Source organism: Mesoplodon mirus, assembly GCF_964341445.2.
Source record: "Mesoplodon mirus genome assembly, chromosome: 12".
Taxonomy (NCBI): Eukaryota; Metazoa; Chordata; class Mammalia; order Artiodactyla; family Ziphiidae; genus Mesoplodon; species Mesoplodon mirus.
In genome coordinates, this window is record NC_138988.1 from 41,948,559 (window position 1) to 41,973,318 (window position 24,760).

The 24,760-nt window shown below is 46.2% G+C and overlaps 1 protein-coding gene and 1 pseudogene across 2 annotated transcripts in view; both read left to right on the top strand.

Moving 5' to 3' along the window:
- Window positions 1–5,301: 5,301 nt before the first annotated feature.
- Window positions 5,302–24,760, top strand: part of SLC6A20 (solute carrier family 6 member 20) — a 46,589-nt gene continuing 27,130 nt past the window's right edge. The window contains 2 exon segments of the mRNA XM_082638141.1: window positions 5,302–5,315; window positions 24,063–24,203. Coding sequence (XP_082494267.1) covers window positions 24,089–24,203 — 115 coding nt within the window. The 5' untranslated portion in view covers window positions 5,302–5,315; window positions 24,063–24,088.
- LOC309813113 (protein ripply3-like) lies at window positions 8,196–8,629 on the top strand (annotated as a pseudogene). The gene has a single exon. The product of its transcript is annotated as a protein ripply3-like (transcript).

Sequence of the window (24,760 nt, forward strand, 5' to 3'; positions counted from 1 at the left end):
CCCTTTACCAGAATGTCAGCTCCGGGAGGGCTGAGGATGTTTGTGTTGTTCACAGCCCTGTCCCCAGACAAAGCCTGACACACAGTAGGCACTCTGTAAATTCTGGGTAGGCGCTCGAGGGAACCTGACCACTCCCAGGAGCTCCACAGCCGACGCACCAGACCCCACGTCGAGCTGGAGGGGCCCGGGCGCCATCCTGTACGGCGCAATCTCGGGTGCCTTCCCGGCCGCGGCGGCCCAGCGGCGCGTGGGGGGGGGCTCGCCGTCATCCATTTACCAGCCTCGCCCCTCCGACGCGAGCGTCGTTAATGAGATTAGCAATTAAAAAGCGGGCGAGCGGCCGCGGCAGAGGCGCGGGGCCATCCCCAGGCCGAGCCGAGCGGGACGGCGCTCCTGGCGGCCGCGCACCCAGCGCGCCGCGCGCCAAGCTCCGGGGCCATGGACGAAGCGCGGCCGCTGTGGGCCACCCCGCTACAGTTCGTGTTCGCCTGCATCTCGTACGCCGTGGGCCTGGGCAACGTGTGGCGCTTCCCCTACCTGTGCCAGATGTACGGCGGAGGTGAGTGCCGGCGCCCGGGCTGCGCAGTCCCCTCAAGACCCCGCGGGGTCGTCTTCTGTGCGATAATGCATTCTTAATCCTCTGACTCCTTTTTTTTAATTTGAAAGGCCTGGGGGTGCGCGCTGGGGTTGGCCCCATATTGCGTGCCAGTAAACTGAGGCTCAGAGAACGAAGTGATTTGCCCAGAGTCACAGAGGCGGGAATCGGACCTAGGATATCTCAGTCCACAGCTGGAGCTCTTATCCAGAGCGCCTTCTCGAGCCCTCTGCAGCCCCGACCCCATCCCCGGGGCGGCCAAGCCCCCCAGCATGCCCTTGTCACCCTTGTTGGTCAGGCTGCGGCTCTGCGAGCAGTAGGAGGCACGGGGTGGGGGTTACACTATTTTCCTCCCTCGGGAGAAGAGGTGGCAGGGGTCTGACAGCAGGAAATTTTCTTGTTCAGCAGAAACTCGTTATACAACTTTCAGATCAGAAACATTCCTGGCAGCATGATTTGAAACTCAGGATAAAAGGATTTTGAGCTGTTTCTTTAAATTTTTTATCACAAGATTGGTTTGGGTTTGGGGCCACAGTAGGCAGGAAGGCTAATCACTCTATTGCAGTGTTGTTCGTTTGTTTTGGTTTTTTACAAATTTTTCCTCTGAAGCATCACAGTGCGCTCACTAGACAGCAACGCACCCACACAGCATTCGCATACCTTCCAGGGAGCTGGAGACGCCTTCTGTGACATGCCAGAGAACCTCAGTGAGGGTAAAGTGCCTTTTTGGAAGGCAAGGTGGCAATAGAGATTGAAGTCTCAGCATTAAAAAAATTTTTTTCTGAGTTATTCCATTTCTAGCATTCTACACAAAGGAAATAGTTCTGACAGAAGGTAGACAGTAGAAGGATAACCTCCATCTTTTAATAAGAGCCAGGCATGGGAAACCTCCTAAGCCCTCAACTAAAGGGGATTGGTTCCATAAATTATGGAACATGCACGTGATGGTGCTCTTGGAAGCCATTAAGATGGTTTTTCAAAAAATGTATTTAAGTATTTTTTCATGTCATACATTAAATGGAGGGAGGGAAGTCAGATTCAAAGCTGTATAAAATGGATGATCTCAATTATGTTTTAAAGTATGCAGAGAAAAGAGAATGAACAAAAACATACCAAAGAGAATAAAACAATAGTTATCTTTGGCCGTGTGTGTGTGTGTGTGTGTGTGTGTGTGTGTGTGTGTGTGTGTTGTGGTGTCTTCTGTACTCAGCATGAGTGGTTTTTTTCACCATAGAGGACAATGAAAGATGTTAGACCAAAGTATTTACTAGGTTTAACCTATTCAAGAAGACCAACATAAAACACTACTCCCTCACTCTCACCCACCCCTCCCAGCTCAAAAAAAAAAAACTTGACAGAAGATTAATGTACAGTTTCTTTTTTAAAAAATAATGCATTCTTAATCCTCTGACTCCTTTTTTTAATTTGAAAGGCATATATATATATATATATATATATATATATATATATATCATAAGTATGTGAAGCGCGTGCATGCCCATATGCTCCAACAGCTTCATAACTGACTTTCGTAAGAATTATTTGTCAGGATGAGATTTCCACATCATTTGGCATTCAGCGCACCTACCCACGATACCTTTACCCTACTACACGTTTCCCAAACATGAGGCCAGGTGAGCCTTGCTGTCACGTGACTATTTAATTCCTTGTTTCTAACAACAGCATTACCTGAGTAGTCTGCAGGTGGACACTGGTAAGGTGGGGTAGTTCTGAGGTGGAATATAATTGACGCTCGAACAACATGGAGGTGAAGGGCGTCCATCCTGCACGCTGTTGAAAATCCCTGAAAATCCGCATATGACTAACAGTTGGCCCTCCGTATCCACAGTTCCTCCATATCTGCGGTTCAGCCCACTGGGGATTATATAGTATTGTAGTACTTACTACTGAAAAAGGTCTGCGTATAAGTGGACCCATGCAGTTCAAACCCAGTGTTGTTCAAGGGTCAACTGTATATATAAATTGCTAGGGAAACGGCAAGACCTTCAAGACCCAGGAAAAGAAAGAAGAAATCTTGTGCCTGGTACAGAGTATACTTAAGCTGATAGGTGGAAAGGTAGATGGATGGATGATGGTTGACCAGCAAATGGACACTGGGGAGAGGATGGATTGGTGGGTGGGTGGAGGATGGATTGATGGATGGATGGGTCCAAGATGGACAGATGTCGGTTAGGTGGGTGGCGTCCTCTCAATCATAAGTGTCTACAGAACAAAGACTTGACCACCTAACACCTGCCCCTATTTCCACCTCATTTCCTGTCACCCATCTTCCAGCAGCCCCCCTCCCCGCCAACTATTCTGAACAACTGTCCATTAGTGAATGCCCACTCTCTATCTCCACACTTTGCCCAAGCTATTCCTCCACCTGGGATGCCACTGTTAGCCTGGGGCACTTCCAGCACCTGGGCAGAAGGCCTGCACTTTGTTCTAGAGTTTCTGTCGCCCACTAGCCCCATCTCTGTGAAGTGGTGGGGTCAGAGGAGGCACCCAATGAATATTTGTTGCATGAAGAAGCCAGGTCTGTTATGAAAAGCCACAGAGTTCGTGAGGCAGGGGTGCTGATGGTTTTCCCAAGCCTTTCACTGCCCAACGGTGTCACCTACAGTAAGTGATTTCTGTTTACACTCCCGTTCTGTACCTGACAGGTAACCAACCGCATCATGAAAGGCTCCAGAGCGGGGGTCTAACTCCCCTCTACACAGAGCCCTGGCTTCCACCACCCCACCCCCCACCAGCCAGCAAAGAGCTTGTTTATAAACCGCAGAGCCAGGCTGCGCCAAAATACTTCCCAGAATAAAAAGGATTAGGGGTCTGTGCTCCTTCCCATGAGGCTTCCTTCCTGCTCTGCGGGCCAGGCGGCACAAGGAATGTTAATTCTGAAGATTACATTCCAGGTGCCAGCACCCAATGCTAGAACAAAGGAAAGGCAGCTGAAGGAGCTGCACAAAATCTGTGCTTGATAGTCAGCAGGCCTTGGAGACCAAGTCAAAGTCTAAGGCCGTGGTTGTTCAGGAAGAAATTGGGATGCAAATGTGTTGTATACCAACATGTGGAAAATGGGTGCACCTGCCGTTGACTTTTATATAAATGTGCTCAAATCATGGAAGAATCATGGAAGAATGAGAACATGGATGTGGCTCACGGAAATGTGGACTTTTTTCCCCTAAATTTTCTCTATATGATACTTAACCCATAAAGAGGGGCAGTCAGAAGACACCTGACTAGGCAGTGGGACAGTGACACTTTTCCTCAGAGCCCCTTCTTCTCCTCCCTGGTGCTTAGGTCATTGCATCTCAGACTTTGCCCACCGAAGCTTCTTGATAAACTACAGACTGCTGGCCCCGCCCCTAGAGATTCTGATTTGGAGAGCAGTGGGGGAGGGCAGTATTCTGCATTTCTGACAAGCTCCTAAGTGATGCTGATGGCTGCTGCTGGCCCATGGACCACACTTTAGAGGAATCCCCCACCCCAGACCACCAGCTGCTGGGAGCCAGGCGGTGGGGTGCCAATAATGTAGAACACCTGGCTTTTGGAGGGAGGAGCAGGACCTAATTTATAACATTTGCTGATGACCATGGTGTAAATACTCCCACTGTGGCCAAGTTCAGACTAACCAGTGGAATGTCTGGGAATGTGGGGTTGGGAGGAGATGTGCAGCTCTTGAGAGCTGGTGTGAGCCAGCCCTGGCATGCCTGGAGCCACAGCCCTTCGGGGCAGCCCCCAGCCTGGGACTGAGCCACACCAGGCCAGGCCACAGATGGATGGGTGGGCAGCACGACGGCTGCTCCCTTGTGTACTGTGTGCATGTGTGTGTTGTGCTCAGTCTCTGGCCCTTAGTGTTTCTACTGTGCTCCTGGATGGAACAGAAACCTGAGTTTCAGAGGTTGTAAAGTATCAAACACAATTTGCAAAGTAAGCTCAAGAGGCTGGGTCCCAGCCGCCAGAAAATGTCCCCGGGAGTCCCATATCTGCTGCTCATCCTGGGATTCCAAATTCAGTCCTGGTGACAGCCACACTCTTGGGCTTCTAACATGTGCCAGGCACATGTAGGGTGGACACAGGGGACTGAGGCAGAGATGTGATGAGGGTTAGGTTGGGGTTAGGCTGGGCCCGTAATAAGGAAGAACCTTTATATTCTATCACAAGTTAATCAGTAAAGGGATGTTGCCTATAAGCTTAAATTATACATAATGGCCCATCTCTGGGAACCCTGGCTCCCAGGTAAGGAGCATTAAGCTAAAATACCTTTGTTTAGCTCACAGCAAACATCCTGACGAGGCTCACCTGTGAATGGCTGCATCCCCCGCCCCCACCGCCTCTGGAGGCTGATGGGAACCAGGAAATGCTTGGCTTTACTCCTCCCCTTTAGTATAAAAGACCCTGAATGCTAACTTAGGCACGATGGTTCTCTGGGAGGCGAATCTATCGTCTTCTCAGTTCTCTGGCTTTCCGAGTAAAGTCGCTATTCCTTCCCCCAGCAACTCATCTCTAGATTTATTGGCCTGTCGTGCAGTACAAGCTGGGACTCGGTAACAAATTTGGGGTTGGGGAATTTGCCGGTAAGGCCCTAGCAGCTGCCGGGACCACTTGTCCAGAGAACCTGCCCTTCAGAATTCCCCAAAGCGGCACCGGCTGCCCCAGTGCTAGGCAATTGGAACAAGGAATTGATATTTGGGAGCCGATGGGTTCCATGCAGTAGGTAAGTCACTCCGGTGTGTACAGCCGGAAACTTTATTTCCTCTCCATTTGGGGCTTTTTCTCCAAAATAAGCCAGTTTGTATTTGAGCGGGATACCCTGTTGGAGAGAGGAAAGAGTTGTTGGACTTTTACCTGGTTCGTTTGCTTCTTTGGATGCTAGCGTTGGTATGTGCCATTTGTGTTTTGTTTGTCTTGAACTTCTGTCTTTAAAAATGGAGAATGTGGGCTTCCCTGGTGGCGCAGTGGTTGAGAATCTGCCTGCCAATGCAGGGGGCACGGGTTCGAGCCCTGGTCTGGGAAGATCCCACATGCCGCGGAGCAACAGGGCCCGTGAGCCACAACTACTGAGCTTGCGCATCTGGAGCCTGTGCTCCACAACAAGAGAGGCCGTGACAGTGAGAGGCCCGCGCACCGCGATGAAGAGTGGCCCCCACTCGCTGCAACTAGAGAAAGCCCACGCACAGAAACGAAGACCGAACACAGCCAAAAATAAATAAATAAATAAAATTTTTTTAAAAAAAAATGGAGAATGTTTCAACTATCCCTAAAGAAAGTCCTCTGAGGTGTGTTTTGGATAAGTGATCTGATTACAGCCATGACCCACGAGTAGAAGATGATGATATTTTATTGTAACGTTGTGTGGCCACAGTACCTGTTAGAAACTCCACAAGGGGTTTAGACAGAGTTATCTTGGGACCCTGTGCACCGTATACTGCTACGCTTGCTGTGTTAATTACGTCGTTTGTGGTCTCCTACGTCGTTGGTGTATGTAAAACCCCAAGACCAAACTGGAGGGTTTATTTAGATTTTCTGTTTTTTCTTTGGGTTTTTCGTTTCATTTTGTTTGGTACTCTTTCTCCATTTACAGCCAGATCAATTTTGTGATATTTAAAACTCTTAGTGATGTCAGATGGAGGAAAGGAATAGAAAAGGGGGGGAAAAAAAAGAAGGCCTGTCTGTAGGACATTCCCAGGGAGAAGAGAAAGGTTGCACTTGGTTCCTAAAATCACCAAAAGCCCCAGCCCAGAATTCAGCCCGGTTGGTTGACGCCAAGGCAAAAAGGCATCCTTTGAATGGTTAGAGATGATCAATTGCTCTTTATGGTTTTGTGGTGGCTTTTCTGTGAGGACATGGGGAGGATGAGGACATTCTTTACGTGCAAGTATTTGTGCTCTGACATCAGGGAAAACAAGAGGAAGAAAGGAATGAGAGTGAGGATAGGTTGCTTCAGACCTTCACTCCTCCAGCTGAGCCCGGGACTGCCCCTCCTTCTAGGGATCAACTGGAAAATCCTGTGTTAGTCCCTGGGGCACAGGGGCCTGGTATGGTATTGCCATCTAAGACCCGACAGGGCACCCAGTTGAGGTGAAGAACCGCTCCCGGGGCTCCCTTACCCCCTTATCTCATAGGGGGCCTAAATGCCAACAGCCAGCCAGCTGGGTTTCTCAGCCTTGTTTATTTGAAAAGATTGCAACCCTCCTTTATAGGGAGCTCTCCTACACCTGAACCCACTTGACAGTACCAACAGCTGAACCCAATGAGGGAGGATTGCCCTTATTAGAGCATTACTTATCAGTGCATCTTGGCAGGGCTTTGAAAAGGGGAGCCAAAGCAAAAAGAGGTTGAACAAAATTCAGCAAAAAAACAAATGAAGACCCCTCTGAATTCTTGGAGATTTATCAGGCCTACAGACATTATACTAATGCAGATTGTGTGGCCCCTGAAAATATTAGAATCGTAAATTTGACCTTTTTTAGGGGGGGCAAAGTGCCTTATATCAGGAGAAAGTTGAAAAAATAAGAGGGTTCATTTGAATTGAACCCTTCTCAATTGGTAGATGTTGCTTTTTAAAGTGCTCAACAGGGCTTCCCTGGTGGCGCAGTGGTTAAGACTCTGCCTGCCAATGCAGGGGACACGGTTCGAGCCCTGGTCCTGGAAGATGCCACGTGCCGCGGAGCAACTAAGCCCGTGCGCCACAATTACTGAGCCTGCACGCTACAGCCTGCTAGCCACAACTACTGAGCCTGGGAGCCATGACTACCGAAGCCTGCATGCCTAGAGCCCGTGCTCCACAACAAGACAAGCCACCGCAATGAGAAGTCCATGCACTGCAATGAAGAGTAGCCCCCGCTCACCGCAACTAGAGAAAGCCTGCACACAGCAACAAAGACCCAACACAGCCAAAAATAAATAAAATTAATTAATTAAGAAAAAAATAAAGTGTTCAACAGGGAACAACAACAGAAGAAAGAAGATGCGAAATGAAACGCCACTGTTTTGGCAGTGGCATTGAATTCCCGGAAGGTGAGTAGTTGGGAGAGAGATAAGTCACCGTTGGGGTGGGAACAGTGCACCTGCTGTAAGGAGGAGGAACATTGGAAAATAGGTAGCCCTAGGCTAAAACATAAGAAGAAAATCAGAGACGAGAGCCTCTCATACGATAGAAAGAGAGGAACACTGGTGAATGAAGAGGCCAGGGGCTCCCCTGGACTTGAGGTGCCTAATTCCCTACAGGAACCCCGGGTGAAATTGACAGTGAGGAATGAGCTGATTAACTTTCTGATAGACCTCACCCTGAAGTTTTTCACCAGAACAGCTTGACATCAGAGTCCCACCAGAACAGGCTTTAAGCCTACAGATGGTGCTCATGAAAACCCCAGCAAGGGAGACAGCTCTTCCCCCATGCTCCCCACCCTCCCCAGGTCAATGAAAAGGTAAGACCAGAAGTGTGTGCTAATGGCACCCCAGGGAGGGCCGAAAACACACGATCAACACGAATCCCATTAAAAAGGGATGCTGGGAGGTGAGCGCCCTTGCCCGAGCGGTTAAAGGCACAGCTGGTCATGGGCGACGCTGGAGGGGCGTGGGCTCCGAGGGCACCATGAGACCCGAGGCAGCGGCCGGAGCCCGGGAGGCGCAGGGATGCATCTGTCACTGCCCTGGGGACAGTCCCCCCGGACCACCACTGCCACGCCCGAGAGCCAAACACCATGGAGCCCTTGGATCCTGACCCGCCAGGTTGCTGACCCCACCAGAACTGGAAGCCAGCTTGAGGCTGGGTATGACCCACAAACCTTTGGATCGAAGGGGGCCTTTGGGTTTCAGCATCCTGTAAGACTTTACCCATTTCTAAGAATCAAGAGTATCTGCAGATTTCCGGGGAGAAGGTGCTGGCCAGTTTCCCCGTGCAAGCCACCATTCACTTCTATAACAGTGAGTCCAATTCAGATGAGCAGGAGGAAGGAGTCCAGCCCTCCCACCTTCAGTGTCAGGAGGCGCACGATGGCCCAGGAGGAAAGGGCAGAGACCGGCTGACAAACCCAGGATGGCAACCCGGAGGCTGCAGTGGCCTCAGTGGTAAGGGTTCGCTCCACCCCCCTGACTCTCCAGGGGATGCTGGGTACTCCCCATACAAATAAGTTTGTCTCTCCAGCACCAGACCAATTCACATGTGCCCTATGGGACAGCCCCTGGGGACAGACGCGCCAGGACCCTTTGCATTTCAACTGGGTGTACAAGGACTTGACTTTCTCTGGCCAGCACCCCACTCGTGGCAAGGACTCAGCTTTTACTACTCCTTCTCCTAGTGATTCTTTGTGCCTCATTTATACCTTTGAGAAAGGATTCTAGGACCAAGAGGTTTGCATCCACATGGGTTACTATCAGGTGGGGCCAACTTTCAAAGTACATTCAGCAATGTCACTGTGCTGATCAAACAACAAATTATTCCATAACGATTAATAACCCACCCATGCCTCTCACTTAACCTGAGACCCTTTATTTGGCTATTTCCACTTTTGTAAAAATGATTCAGATATTGTCTGAGGTTGATTGCTTAGTAACATTCTGAAAAATAAAAACTTATTTATAAAAAACACACAAACACACTGAATAATTTCCATATAAGTAACAAAAACAAAAAGATAAGGATTTGTGTGGGGGGGAACCATTCTGGATAAAAACACATATGATGCTTGTCTAAGGGCTGTGTGTATGAATAGAGAGACGAGCTTTAACTCTTAGTTGGGGACCACTTTGGGCTTATTACTTGACTAGAGTAACACTGTTTTCAATCAAAGTACCTAATGTAATATTATTTTCAGCTTTTTATATTTTGATGACCAAATGAGTGTATTTGTCAAGGTTTTTTACTTAACTATTTTACATGTTGTTGTCTTCCCAGTTTCTACTTGAAATAAATATTTTGAGAGACAAAAAAAAGGTGGGGGGGACACTGGGACAATCTCTGAGGCAAGAGAATCGCTTCTTCCATTGATAGACTTGTCAAAATACCAGTCAGTATATTCAGAAAAGGACAAGGTGAGGGTCGAAGAGTGGGGTTTCACTTGGACCACATCTCACCTGGCTGGAAATGTAGTGTACAAGGAATTGTTTTGATCCCTGAGGCATCTTGGACACTGTGCTGCGGCACATTCATAATAGTGTCCATGAGGGAGAGATGCCATCTTACAATGGATTCAAAAGTCAGGGGAGTTCCCAGGCAGTCCAGTGGTTAGGACTTGGTGCTTTTATTGCCAAGGGCATGAGTTCAGTCCCTGGTCAAGGAACTAAGATCCTGCAAGCCACTCAGCACAGCCATTAAAAAAAAAAAAAAAAAAGCATACGATGGGGCCTAACCTACAAAAGACCATCCAGCAAGTCACTCAGAATTTCATGATTTGTGCTAAAAATAACCCAAAGGCGGCTATTGGGCCTCCCCAGATGGGGACCCAACACAGGAACCTGCACCACCGAGGACTGGACTCAAATGCCTTGAGCTGCAGGAAGTCAAGTCAGTTGAAATGCACAAAGGAAGCTTTGAGTAAAGCCCTTCCTGGGGACATGATGGGCCTCAGTGTGTCAAGAACGTGTCTGTCAAAGGTGTTTGTTGTGGCAGTGTGGCTGATGACAGCAAAAATGACCCACCAATGGAAGCAGCTGGCTTCACAGCTCAAGGGGATTGTCTTGAACCATCAAGGCCAAATCAGTACTGCATGTGCACCTGTACGGAATTGTCACAGAGCTCACATTGCTTGCAGGTTTGCTGGACTGAAGAAGATTGATCGTTCTGGGGGACAAGCTAGAAGATGGGCCCCTTCTTAATCTGGGCATGCTGCCATCATTGATGTGGTTCCCGGAAAGCCTATGTGTGTTGAGAGCTTCTCTGACTCTCCTCCTCTGGGCCATTTTGCTGTTTGTGACATGAGAGACAGTTGCTTTGGGTGTCATCAGAGCAGTGGACAAAAAGTTAGCTGGAACTGGCAAGGTCACCAAGTCTGCCCAGAAAGCTCAGAAGGCTAAGTGAATATTATTCCCCAATACCTGACACCCCAGTCTTAATCAGTGGTGGAAGGATGGTCTCAGAACTGCTTGTCTCAATTGACCATTTAAGTTTAATAGTAAAAGACTGGTTAATGAAAACAATGCATCATAAAACCTTCAGAAGGAAAGGAGAATGTTTTGTGGACCATTTGTTTTTGTGTGTGGCAGTGTAAGGTTCTTAGTTTTTAAAATCAGTACTCTTTAATTGGTTAAAGCCCTCCTTGAGGAAATTATCCCCTGATTTGGATTAAGGCATTGGAACTACATTCATCCTGGAGACCACAATCAACAGGAAAAACTGAGAAAGTGAATACTAATTTGACTTGGGATAAGGCCTTACCAGTTGCCCTGCTGTGAATCAGTGGCTCCCAGAAGCAGGCTTAAAATAAGTCCCTTTGAAATGTTGTGTGGTAGGCCATTTCAGGTGTCTGCTCAGGTGAGAGAATCTATAAATGCTCTAAAAGACCTAGCAGTTGCCAACTATGTTAAAACTTTGGGCACTATACTAACCTCTGTTCATGAGGTTTGCCTCCAACAGGTCTGCCTATCCAACTGAAGTAAATAGTAATTTCATTGTAGCTGGAGAAGCATCAACCTATTTAATTTTGTCCAAATAAATAGCACAGGAATTTAGTATATGTATTGGGAACTGGAACCAAAACTCAAGTTCAATTACAAATTAGACAACAAAGTGCTAAGGGGTTTCATCATGTTCAAATACTTGTAGATAAAAAAGGAAAGATTCTAAGATTCTAAGGAATATTCGTTGCCCCATTTAGCAGGAAATAGCCAGAGCAGTCTTCATCACTTTCTCCACAAAACTGTGGAATGGACATCGACAGTGGGGAATTGTAATACGGAAGAACCTTTGTATTCTACTACAAGTTAATCACTAAAGGGATGTTGCCTATAAGCTTAAGTTACACATAATGGCCCATCTCTGGGAACCCTGCCTCTTGGGTAAGGAATGTAAAGCTAAAATACCTTTGTTTAGCTCACAGGAAACATCCTGACCAGGCCCACCTGTGAATGACTGCAGGCAGGAAGAAATTAACACATTCCCTCCCGAGGCTGACCGGAACCAGGGAATACTTGGCTTTACTCCCTCCCCTTTTAGTATAACAGAAGTCTGAATTCTCAGTCAGCCAAAATGGTTCTTTGGGACACAAGTCCACTATCTTCTCGGTCTGCTGACTTTCTGAATAAAGTCGCTATTCCTTGCCCTAGCAATTCATCTCGATTTTATTGGTCTGTGTGTGGCGACCTGTACAAGCTTGGACTCGGTAACAGGCCATCCACACAGGGCTGGGTAGGTGCCTCTGTTACCTGTTTCTGCATGACAGACCACTCTAAAACTGAAGGACTTAGAAGGAATGATAGAATAAGAAAACCACCATTTGGCAACCAACATAGTAAATAATTGTTTCAGGCAGGATTCTACCCATGGATGCTAAAAGTAGTGGCCAAAGGTCTGCTGAGAAATAGGATAGTTACCTGGTCTCAAAATATCTCCCTACAAGATACGTAGTAATTTCAAAGGGGAAATAGTAACTTTCAGTAGAGAAACCTGGTGGACCCCAACTTAACCTAGTGAGTAAGTTAACATTTCCAAGCATGGAGCAAATCTACATTATGTCCCTCTGGACAAAGAACCAGGTCACTTTAGTGTTCCTGCCAAAACTGAAAATGAGGGGCATTCCACAGAATAACTGGCTAGTGTCTCCAGTGTTTCAAGGTCATTAAAGACGAAGACTGAGGCACTGTCCTATATTAAAGGAAGCTAACTAGACGTGGCAGATGCCTTGTGCGATCGTGAGCTGTATCTGAGACCAGGAAAAGGACGTTAGTGGAATAATTGATAAAATTCCAGTAAGGTCTACAGCTAAAATAATTCTGTATCAGTGTTAATTTCCTGATTTTTTTGCTCAGTGCCCTGGGATTATATAAGAGAATGTCTTTGTTTTTAGGAAAGACATACTGAAGTATTAAGAGGTAAAAAAGTCATGGCTAAAACAGTTTATTTCTCACACTCTGTGAGTGGCTGGGCACTTCTCTACTGGTTTCATCAGGCCTGGCTCATGCAGCTACATTTGCTGGTGGGTGGGCTGGGCCGGAAGTGCCCTCACATGTTGGCAGTTGGTGCTGAGTTGGCTGGGCCCTTCGGCTCTCCTCCATGTGGCCCTTCATCCCCAGGTAGCCTAGACCAGCTTATATACGTGGTGGTCTCAGGGCCATGCTCCAGGAGGATGAAGGTGGAGCTGTGAGGTATCTTGAGGTCTGAGCTCTGGAGCCACCATGGTGCCCTCTTCCCCACATTCTACTGGACAAAGCAAGTCCCAGAGCCAGGCCAGATCCATGGGTGGAAATGGACTCCACCTCTTCCCAGGAGCAGCTGCAAAGAGTGTGTGGCTGTATTTAGTCTCCCACACTATTGCCCCATTGAGATGCATGGGAGCAGATGCACCCTTTTTCAGACCTCTGTTAGCTTCTCCCTGATGCCAGGGTCTCCTCATTACAGAGCCAGGGTCAGAATTTTTACATAAAAGGAGCATGGGGGACAGTCCAGTTGGAAGAGGGTTGGTTAACGGACTTGTTCTCAAACTGATGACAAAGCAAAATTATTTTATTGAGGTATATTTGCATGCAGAAAAATTCATGTTTATTGGCATACAGTAATACGAATTTTGACAAATGCAGGCAGTTGTTATCCCCACAATCATGTCCCCTTGTAGTCAGCCCCTCCTTACTCCCAGCCCCCAGCAGCCACAGATCTTTTTCCCTATAGTTCTGCCTTTTCCAGAATGTCATATAAATGGAATCACACAGTACGTTGCCTTTTGAATCTGGCATCTTTCACTTAGCATAATGCTTTTGAGATTCTCCCATGCATAAATCAGTAGTTTGTTTCTTTTTATTGGCTGAGTAACATTCCACTGTATGGATGTACCAGAGTTTGTTTATCCATTCACGCACTGAAGGACAATGAGGTGGTTTCTAGTTTATGGCAACTGTGAATACAGACACTGTAAATGTTCAGGTATAGGTTTTCGTGTGAACATAAGTTTTCATTTCTCTAGAGTAAATACCCAGGAGTGGGATTGCTGGTCATACAGTAAATGTATGCTTAACTTTATAACAAACTGTCATACTGCTTTCCAGAGTGGCTGAACCATCTTACATTCCCACTAGTAATGTATGAGAGTTCCTCCAAATCCTCATCAGCATTTGGTATTGTCAGCATTCCCTATTTTAGCCATTCTAAGAGGTGTGTAGTGTCATCTCATAGTGGGTTGAATATGCAGTCTCCTAATGAACACCAGTGCTGATCATCTTTTCATGTGCTATTTTACCATTCATATATTTTCTTCAGTGAAATGTCTGTTCATTTTTTTGTACATTTTTGAATGAGTTCTTTTCCATTTTTGAGTTTTTATATATTCTAGATATAAAGATACATGGATATCTTTTTCAAATGTGTTTTGCAAATACTTTCTTCCGGTTTGTAGCTTGTCTGTCCTCTTTTATTTTTTTTTCCTGCATTAATTTTTTAAATTTTTTTCATCTTTATTGGAGTATAATTGCTTTACAATGGTGTGTTAGTTTCTGCTTTATAACAAAGTGAATCAGTTATACATATACATATGTCCCCATATCTCTTCCCTCTTGCGTCTCCCTCCCTCCCACCCTCCCTATCCCACCACTCTAGGTGGTCACAAAGCACTGAGCTGATCTCCCAGTGCTATGTGGCTGCTTCCCACTAGCTATCTATTTTACGTTTGGTCGTGTATATATGTCCATGCCACTCTCTCACTTTGTCACAGGTTACCCTTCCCCCTCCCCATATCCTCAAGTCCATTCTCTAGTAGGTCTGTGTCTTTATTCCTGTCTTACCCCTAGGTTCTTCATGACATTTTTTTTCTTAAATTCCATATATATGTGTTAGCATATGGTATTTGTCTTTCTCTTTCTGACTTCACTCTGTATGACAGACTCTAGGTCCATCCACCTCATTACAAATAGCTCAATTTCATTTCTTTTTATGGCTGAGTAATATTCCACTGTATATATGTGCCACATCTTCTTTATCCATTCATCTGATGATGGACACTTAGGTTGTTTCCATCCCCTGGCTATTGTAAATAGAGCTACAATGAACATTTTGGTACATGACTCTTTTTGAATTATGGTTTTCTCAGGGTATATGCCCAGTAGTGGGATTGCTGAGTCATATGGTAGTTCTATTTGTAGTTTTTTTAAGGAACCTCCATACTGTTCTCCATAGTGGCTTACCAATTCACATTCCCACCAATAGTGCAAGAGTGTTCCCTTTTCTCCACACCCTCTCCAGCATTTATTGTTTCTAGATTTTTTGATGATGGCCATTCTGACTGGTGTGAGATGATATCTCATTGTAGTTTTGATTTGCATTTCTCTGATGATAAATGATGTTGAGCATTCTTTCATGTGTTTGTTGGCAGTCTGTATATCTTCTTTGGAGAAATGTCTATTTAGGTCTTCTGCCCATTTTTGGATTGGGTTGTTTGTTTTTTTGTTATTGAGCTTCATGAGCTGCTTGTAAATATTGGAGATTAATCCTTTGTCAGTTGCTTCATTTGCAAATATTTTCTCCCATTCTGAGGGTTGTCTTTTGGTCTTGTTTATGGTTTCCTTTGCTGTGCAAAAGCTTTGAAGTTTCATTAGGTCCCATTTGTTTATTTTTGTTTTTATTTCCATTTCTCTCAGAGGTGGGTCCAAAAGGATCTTGCTGTGATTTATGTCATAGAGTGTTCTGCCTATGTTTTCCTCTAAGAGTTTGATAGTTTCCGGCCTTACATTTAGGTCTTTAATCCATTTTAAGCTTATTTTTGTGTATGGTGTTAGGGAGTGATCTAATCTCATACTTTTACATGTAGCTGTCCAGTTTTCCCAGCACCACTTATTGAAGAGGCTGTCCTTTCTCCACTGTACATTCTTGCCTCCTTTATCAAAGATAAGGTGACCATATGTGCGTGGGTTTATCTCTGTGCTTTCTATCCTGTTCCATTGATCTATATTTCTGTTTTTGTGCCAGTACCATACTGTCTTGATTACTGTAGCTTTGTAGTAGTCTGAAGTCAGGGAGCCTGATTCCTCCAGCTCCATTTTTCGTTCTCAAGATTGCTTTGGCTATTCGGGGTCTTTTGTGTTTCCATACAAATTGTGAAATTTTTTGTTCTAGTTCTGTGAAAAATGCCAGTGGTAGTTTGATAGGGATTGCATTGAATCTGTAGATTGCTTTGGGTAGTAGATTCATTTTCACAATGTTGGTTCTTCCAATCCAAGAACATGGTATATCTCTCCATCTATTTTTATCATCCTTAATTTCTTTCAGCAATGTCTTATAATTTTCTGCATACAGGACTTTTGTCTCCTTAGGTAGGTTTATTCCTAGATATTTTATTCTTTTTTTTTTTTTTTTGCGGTATGCAGGCCTCTCACTGCTGTGGCCTCTCCCGCCATGGAGCACAGGCTCCAGATGCGCAGGCCCAGTGGCCACGGCTCACGGGCCCAGCTGCTCCACGGCATGTGGGATCCTCCCGGACCGGGGCACAAACCCATGTCCCCTGCATCGGCAGGCATACTCTCAACCACTGCGCCACCAGGGAAGCCCGATATTTTATTCTTTTTGTTGCAGTGGTAAGTGGAAGTGTTTTCTTGATTTCACTTTCAGATTTTTCATCATTAGTGTATAGGAATGCCAGAGACTTCTGTGCATTAATTTTGTATCCTGCTACTTTACCACATTCATTGATTAGCTCTAGTAGTTTTCCGGTAGCATCTTTAGGATTCTCTATGTATAGTATCATGTCATCTGAAAACAGTGACAGCTTTACTTCCTCTTTTCCAATTTGGATTCCTTTTATTTCCTTTTCTTCTCTGATTGCTGTGGCTAAAACGTCCAAAACTATGTTAAAGAAGAGTGGTGAGAGTGGGCAACCTTGTCTTTTTCCTGATCTTAGTGGAAATGCTTTTAGTTTTTCACCATTGAGGACGATGTTGGCTGTGGGTTTGTCATATATGGCCTTTATTATGTTGAGGAAAGTTCCCTCTATGCCTACTTTCTGGAGGGTTTTTATCATAAATGGGTGTTGAATTTTGTCAAAAGCTTTCTCTGCATCTATTGAGATGACCATATGGTTTTTCTCCTTCAATTTGTTAATATGGTGTATCACAATGATTGATTTGCATATACTGAAGAATCCTTGCATTCCTGGAATAAACCCCACTTGATCATGGTGTATGATCCTTTTAATGTGCTGTTGGATTCTGTTTGCTAGTATTTTGTTGAGGATTTTTGCATCTATGTTCATCAGTGATATTGGATTTCTTTCTTTGTGACATCTTTGTCTGGTTTGGGTATCAAGGTGATGGTGGCCTCGTGGAATGAGTTTGGGAGTGTTCCTCCCTCTGCTATATTTTGGAAGAGTTTGAGAAGGATAGGTGTTAGCTCTTCTCTAAATGTTTGATAGAATTCGCCTGTGAAGCCATCTGGTCCTGGACTTTTGTTTGTTGGAAGATTTTTTATCACAGTTTCAATTTCAGTGCTTGTGATTGGTCTGTTCATATTTTCTATTTCTTCCTGAATCAGTCTTGGCAGGTTGTGCATTTCTAGGAATTTGTCCATTTCTTCCAGGTTGTCCATTTTATTGGCATAGAGTTGCTTGTAGTAATCTCTCATGATCTTTTGTATTTCTGCAGTGTCAGTTGTTACTTCTCCTTTTTCATTTCTAATTCTATTGATTTGAGTCTTCTCCCTTTTTTTCTTGATGAGTCTGGCTAATGGTTTATCAATTTTGTTTATCTTCTCAAAGAACCAGCTTTTAGTTTTATTGATCTTTGCTATCGTTTTCTTCATTTCTCTTTCATTTATTTCTGATTTGATCTTTATGATTTCTTCTGCTAACTTTGGGGGTTTTTTGTTCTTCTTTCTCTAATTGCTTTAGGTGCAAAGTTAGGTTGTTTATTCAAGATGTTTCCTGTTTCCTAATGTAGGATTGTATTGCTGTAAACTTCCCTCTTAGAACTGCTTTTGCTGCATCCCATAGGTTTTGGGTCATCGTGTCTCCATTGTCATTTGCTTCTAGGTATTTTTTGATTTCCTCTTTGATTTCTTCAGTGATCACTTCGTTATTAAGTAGTGTATTGTTTAGCCTCCATGTGTTTGTATTTTTTACAGTACTTTTCCTGTAATTGATATCTAGTCTCATAGCATTGTGGTTGGAAAAGTTGATACAATTTCAATTTTCTTAAATTTACCAAGGCTTGATTTGTGACCCAAGATATGATCTATCCTGGAGAATGTTCCATGAGCACTTGAGAAAAATGTGTATTCTGTTGTTTTTGGATGGAATGTCCTATAGATATCAATTAAGTCCATCTTGTTTAATGTATCATTTAAAGCTTGTGTTTTCTTATTTATTTTCATTTTGGATGATCTGTCCATTGGTGAAAGTGGGGTGTTAAAGTCCCCTACTCTGAATGTGTTACTGCCGATTTCCCCTTTTATGGCTGTTAGTATTTGCCTTATGTATTGAGGTGCTCCTATTTGGGTGCATAAATATTTACAATTGTTATATCTTCTTCTTGGATCGATCCCTTGATCATTATGTAGTGTCCTTCTTTGTCTCTTCTAATAGTCTTTATTTTAAAGTCTATTTTGTCTGATATGAGAATTGCTACTCCAGCTTTCCTTTGGTTTCCATTTGCATGGAATATCTTTTTCCATCCCCTCACTTTCAGTCTGTATGTGTCCCTAGGTCTGAAGTGGATCTCTTGTAGACAGCATATATATGGGTCTTGTTTTTGTATCCATTCAGCCAGTCTGTCTCTTTTGGTGGGAGCATTTAATCCATTTACATTTAAGGTAATTATCAATATGTATGTTCCTATTCCCATTTTCTTAATTGTTTTGGGTTTGTTATTGTAGGTCTTTTCCTTCTGTTGTGTTTCTTGCCTAGAGAAGTTCCTTTAGCATTTGTTGTAAAGCTGGTTTGGTGGTGCTGAACTCTCTCCGCTTTTGCTTGTCTGTAAACATTTTAATTTCTCCATCAAATCTGAATGAGATCCTTGCTGGGTAGAGTAATCTTGGTTGTCGGTTTTTCTCCTTCATCACTTTAAATATGTCCTGCCAGTCCCTTCTGGCTTCCAGAGTTTCTGCTGAAAGATCAGCTGTTAACCTGATGGGGATTCCCTTGTGTGTTATTTGTTGTTTTTCCCTTGCTGCTTTTAATCTGTTTTCTTTGTATTTAATTTTTGACAGTTTGATTAATATGTGTCTTGGTGTGTTTCTCCTTGGATTTATCCTGTATGGGACTCTCTATGCTTCCTGGACTTGATTAACTATTTCCTTTCCCATACTAGGGAAGTTTTCAACTATAATCTCTTCAAATATTTTCTCAGTCCTTTTCTTTTTCTCTTCTTCTTCTGGAACCCCTATAATTCGAATGTTGGTGAGTTTAATGTTGTCCTTTTCTTTTTCTCTTCTTCTTCTGGAACCCCTATAATTCGAATGTTGGTGAGTTTAATGTTGTCCCAGAGGTCTCTGAGACTGTCCTCAGTTCTTTTCATCCTTTTTTCTTTATTCTGCTCTGCAGTAGTTATTTCCACTATTTTATCTTCCAGGTCACTTATCCGTTCTTCTGCCTCAGTTATTCTGCTATTGATCCCTTCTAGAGTATTTTTAATTTCATTTACTGTGTTGTTCATCGTTGCTTGTTTCATCTTTAGTTCTTCTAGGTCCTTGTTAAATGTTTCTTGCATTTTCTCTATTCTATTTCCAAGATTTTGGATCATCTTTACTATCATTATTCTGAATTCTTTTTCAGGTAGACTGCCTATTTCCTCTTCATTTGTTAGGTCTGGTGGGTTTTCATCTTGCTCCTTCATCTGCTGTGTGTTTTTCTGTCTTCTCATTTTGCTTATCTTACTGTGTTTGGGGGTCTCCTTTTTGCAGAGGCTGCAGGTTCATAGTTCCCGTTGTTTTGGTGTCTGTCCCTAGTGGCTAAAGTTGGTTCAGTGGGTTGTGGAGGGTGCCTGTGTTCTGGTGGATGAGGCTGGATCTTGTCTTTCTGGTGGGCAGGTCCACGTCTGCTGGTGTGTTTTGGGGTGTCTGTGGACTTATGATTTTAGGCAGCCTTTCTGCTAATGGGTGGGGTTGTGTTCCTGTCTTGCTAGTTGTTTGGCATAGGGAGTCCCGCACTGTAGCTTGCTGGTCATTGATATAAGCTGGGTGTTGGTGTTGAGATGGAGATCTCTGGGAGATTTTCGCTGTTTGATATTACGTGGAGCTCGGAGGTCTCTTTTGGACCAGTGTCCTGAAGTTGGCTCTCCCACCTCAGAGGCACAGCACTGACTCCTGGCTGCAGCACCAAGCCTTTCATCCACACGGCTCAGAATAAAAGGGAGAAAAAGTAGAAAGAAAGAAAGAGGATAAAAGAAAATAAAGTAAGGTAGAATAAAATAAAGTTATTAAAATAAAGAATTATTAAGAAAAAAAGTTTTTTTAAAGTAAAAAAAAAAACCGAAAAACAAAAAAAGATGGATAGAACCCTAGGACAAATGGTGAAAGTAAAGGTATACAGACAAAATCTCACACAGAAGCATATACGTACACACTCACAAAAAGAGGAAAAGGGGAAAAAAATAATAAATCTTGCTCTCAAAGTCCACCTCCTCAATTTGGGATGATTCGTTGTCTATTCAGGTATTCCACAGATGCAGGGTACATCGAGTTGATTGCGGAGCTTTAATCTGCTGCTTCTGAGGCTGCTGGGAGAGATTCCCCTTTCTCTTCTTTGTTCGCACAGCTCCCGGGGCTCAGCTTTGGATTTGGCCTCGCCTCTGCGTGTAGGTCGCTGGAGGACGTCTGTTCTTCGCTCAGACAGGACGGGGTTAAAGGAGCCGCTGATTCGGGGGCTCTGGCTCACTCAGGCCGCGGGGGAGGGAGGGGCACGGAGGCGGGGCGAGCATGCGGCGGCCGAGGCCGGCGTGATGTTGCGTCAGCACGAGGCGCGCCCGTGCGTTCTCCCGGGGAAGTTGTCCCTGGATCCCGGGACCCTGGCAGTGGCTGGCAGCACAGCCTCCCGGGATGGGAGGTGTGGAGAGTGACCTGCGCTCGCACACAGGCTTCTTGGTGGCGGCAGCAGCAGCCCCAGCGTCCCACGCCCGTCTCTGGGGTCCGCGCTTTCAGCCGCGGCTCGCGCCCGTCTCTGGAACTCCTTTAAGCAGCGCTCTTAATTCCCTCTCCTCGTGCACCAGGAAACAAAGAGGGAAGGAAAAGTCTCTTGCCTCTTCGGCAGCTCCAGACTTTTCCCCGGACTCCCTGCCAGCCAGCCGTGGTGCACTAACCCCCTTCAGGCTGTGTTCACGCCGCCAGCGCTCTGACTGAAGCCCAAGCCTCAGCTCCCAGCCCCGCCCGCCCCAGCGGGTGAGCAGAGAAGCCTCTCGGGCTGGTGAGTGCCGGTCGGCACCGATCCTCTGTGTGGGAATCTCTCCGCTTTGCCCTCCGCACCCCTGTTGCTGTGCTCTCCTCCGTGGCTCCGAAGCTTCCCGCCTCCGCCACCCGCAGTCTCTGCCCGCAAAGGGGCTTCTAGTGTGTGGAAACCTTTCCTCCTTCACGGCTCCCTCCCACTGGTGCAGGTCCTGTCCCTATTCTTTTGTCTCTGTTTATTCTTTTTCCTTTTGCCCTACCCAGGTACGGGGGGAGTTTCTTGCCTTTTGGGAGGTCTGAGGTCTTCTGCCAGCGTTCAGTAGGTGTTCTGTAGGAGTTGTTCCACATGTAGGTGTGTTTCTGATGTATCTGTGGGGAGGAAGGTGATCTCCGCGTCTTACTCTTCCGCCATCTTCCCCTAGATCTGTACGTCCTCATAACAATGTCTTTAATGAAGCACAGTTTTAAAATGAAGTCTGATATTTTATCAATATTTTCTTTCATAAATAGTGTTTTTGATGTTGTATCTAAGAAATCTTTGCCCAACCTAAGGTCAGAAGGATTTTCTCCTGTGTTTTCTTCTAGAAGTCTTACAGTTTTAAGTTGTACATGTAGGTCTATGATCCATTTTGAGGGCTTTTTTTGGGTATAAAGTGTGATATATGGGTTGAGGTTCATTGTTTCTGCATATGGATGTTCAATATGTTTAATTTGTTGAGCATAATTTGTTGAGAAAGTGATCATAGAGCAGATCATAGAGCACTGGGACTGTGTGTGTGTTTGGATGGTTGGGCAGTGGGAGGGGTAATAGAAATTACTGAAGGGCAACACTAAGGAACCCATCTGGGCACCAGGCCTTGAATGTCCAACCTTCCCACAGGCAGTGGACCATCAAGCAGGCTCTGTGAAAGAGAAAAACCTTCCGTGGACCTTTCCAGGCCTCCTGTGGCTACTGTTTAACATCTTGGGTGAAAATAATCTTTTCTTATAACCACTGAGGGTTCGAATGCTGCTCCAGGCAGGTTGTGCCAACACAACCTATACTGATGGGTATATGGTGGGTGGGAGCCCCTGACAGCCTCGTGGACTCCTTGCTGTTGAGAGGAACCGGCTAAGATGCTGCAACACCTCCCTGCTGGGCAGGAAGGGAGCAGGGGCTGGCAGAGTCTTCAAAACAGGGTCCAGAAACGAGGGGGCAGGATTCGTTGTAGCCTTGATGTGAGCAGGGAGGACGAAGCTGGGAGCGCAGAGGTTGGTGATGTGGGGCCCGCTCTCCCGAGCACACGCCGGCACCTTTCTCTCCGTCGTGAGAGGGCCTTGCAGAGGCTCTGCTTGGCCTCGGTGGCAGCCATTCTCCTTCTGGGATTTCTGTCCCGAGGAAATAATCAAACACGTGGACCAGGCTTTGTTTAGGACGGCAGAAAACTGGCAACAGCCCAAGTGCCCAAGGACTGATGTGATGAAAGAAATTCTAGGCTCATTTTCCCAGTGGAATGTTGTGCAGCTTCTTAAGGGGTGATGGGAAGGTACACAGTGTGGTCGAGAGACTGACGGTGAGATCCTGTCGGGAGAGAGAAGTGGGTTATAGGACAGCACATATGTACAATGGAGGCATTTTTGTAAATATTAGACGTTCCTGTGAACATACGTATTGTGTTGTTTACCTTAATACTTCCAGAGCCAGTTCCTTCTGTAACCAGCCTTTAATCCCTGCAGCTGTAGAGTCAGGGTTTTCTTTTAATCCGAAGTCCTGCCCTCCTCTCCCAGTGAACCTTTTTTCAGGTCCACTGCCAAGGAGCTAGGAGCTGGGGGAAGGATGTCCGAGGGGCTGCGGAGGAGGGGGCGGGACCAGCAGGAGAAGCAGTGGGGCAGCCGGGGTGGGGGACGCCCCCGCAGGCTGCCGTCCTCTGTCCATGTGTCTGGCAGTGGGGGGCCTTTTGTAGCTCCGTTCACACGTCCTGGCTCCCCACTCTCACCGAGGGCCATTGTCTGCAGTTTAAAATTTGAACTAGTCATAATACCCTTTATTAAAATAACTTAGGCTGAAGGCCGCTGTATACAACGGATATACATCCAACAGAGGTGCTCTGTAAAGGGAGCTGGTGGCCTGGGCTCGGCCCGTCGGGGACCTCCTTGTCTCCACACATACATAGCAAGCCCTTGCCTCATCTCTGAAGACAAAGGCCCAGAGGAGTATTCTGTGGCTCCAGACAATCATGAAGCAGCTGAAATTCCTCTGCCCAGGTGATCCCTCGTGGGCAGGGAGTAGGGCTGCTACTCTCCCATCCATCCTACACTCAGCTCAGGGCCTGGCCCAGAGGAAGCATTTAGTAAAACAGCTGTTTGGTGTAATACCTCCACCCAGATGGGGGGGCACCATCTGGGCCATGTCAAAAGCCCAAAGGAGGTGTGTGGAGGTGGGTGGCTGGCTGACTGGATTCAGAGGTGATGTTCAAAACATTTAACCACTCAGTGGTCCAGACTCTGATCAACTATTAGTTGCTACAATAGGAATGGAATGGGGGTTTCTGGCAGAGGGGCTTCTGGGGGTTTCTGGGCAGCTGAGGCCTTGAGGAAGGCGCTCAACGGTCTTGGCATTGGTGGCAATTTACCACCCAGGATGGGCGTATTTAACGATCTTAACAACTGATGTGGCTGCATGTCATCCATGGATGGAGTGATGAATAGAAAGACAAAAGGATAGAAGGACAGCTGGATGGATGGAAAGACAGAAGAGTGGATGGGTGGAAGGATGGAGAATGAGTACAAAGAGAGGAAGGTGGATTCTGAGGGAAAGATAAAATACAAGAAGGAATGGAGGATGGATGGAAAGGTAGAAGGATGAATAGACCAGTGGAAAGACGGGAGGGTGGATGGAAGGCCTTTTGCACAGAGGTTAGGTGGGGTCCAGAGTAAAGCCCTGGGTGATGGCCTGGTTCCGGCTCTGGACACCCACAGGTAGTTTCCTGGTGCCCTATGTCGTCATGCTCACCATGGAGGGTGTGCCGCTCCTGTACCTGGAACTGGCAGTGGGGCAGCGCATGCGCCAGGGCAGCATCGGCGCCTGGAGGACCATCAACCCCTACCTCAGTGGTGTTGGTAAGTGGTTGCTCTCCAGTCCCCTCCCACCTGTGGACCCCCAGACTATGTTTTGGGCGGGAGAAGGTGATGGGGGGAGTCCCTTGGCAAAGCTGCTGGATCAAGGGGCAAACATGAGGCCCCAGAGAGAGCCCTTGAGTGGGGCGGGCGGAAGGCCCAGGAGGGGTGCCATAGAATGTGTGCTGAGAGGGGCCGGATTTCTTACCCACGGGACGGTGAGAGAGGGAGGATGCACACCCCCTGGGGAACTGATGCCACATTGCTTCTCTTCTCTGGGGCTCAGTTTGCTCATTTGTAACAGGGAAACAGCTGCCCCAGAAAGGAGCTGTAACTCAGTGTCCTGTCCAGCAGCCATTCTGGGAACCCGTATATCGGCTCCCTCTGTCAGCAAGCACCTGCTCTGTGCCAGGTGCTGGCCTGTCTGTGTATGTGTGTGAGCTCGTCTAATCTTCATCACAGCAGAGTGGGTGTGGGTGCCATTAACATCTCCAGTGCATGGAGGCCGAGGCACAGTGGATGGCAAAAGGGACACTGCTTTCCATCCTGCCTCCCCTGAG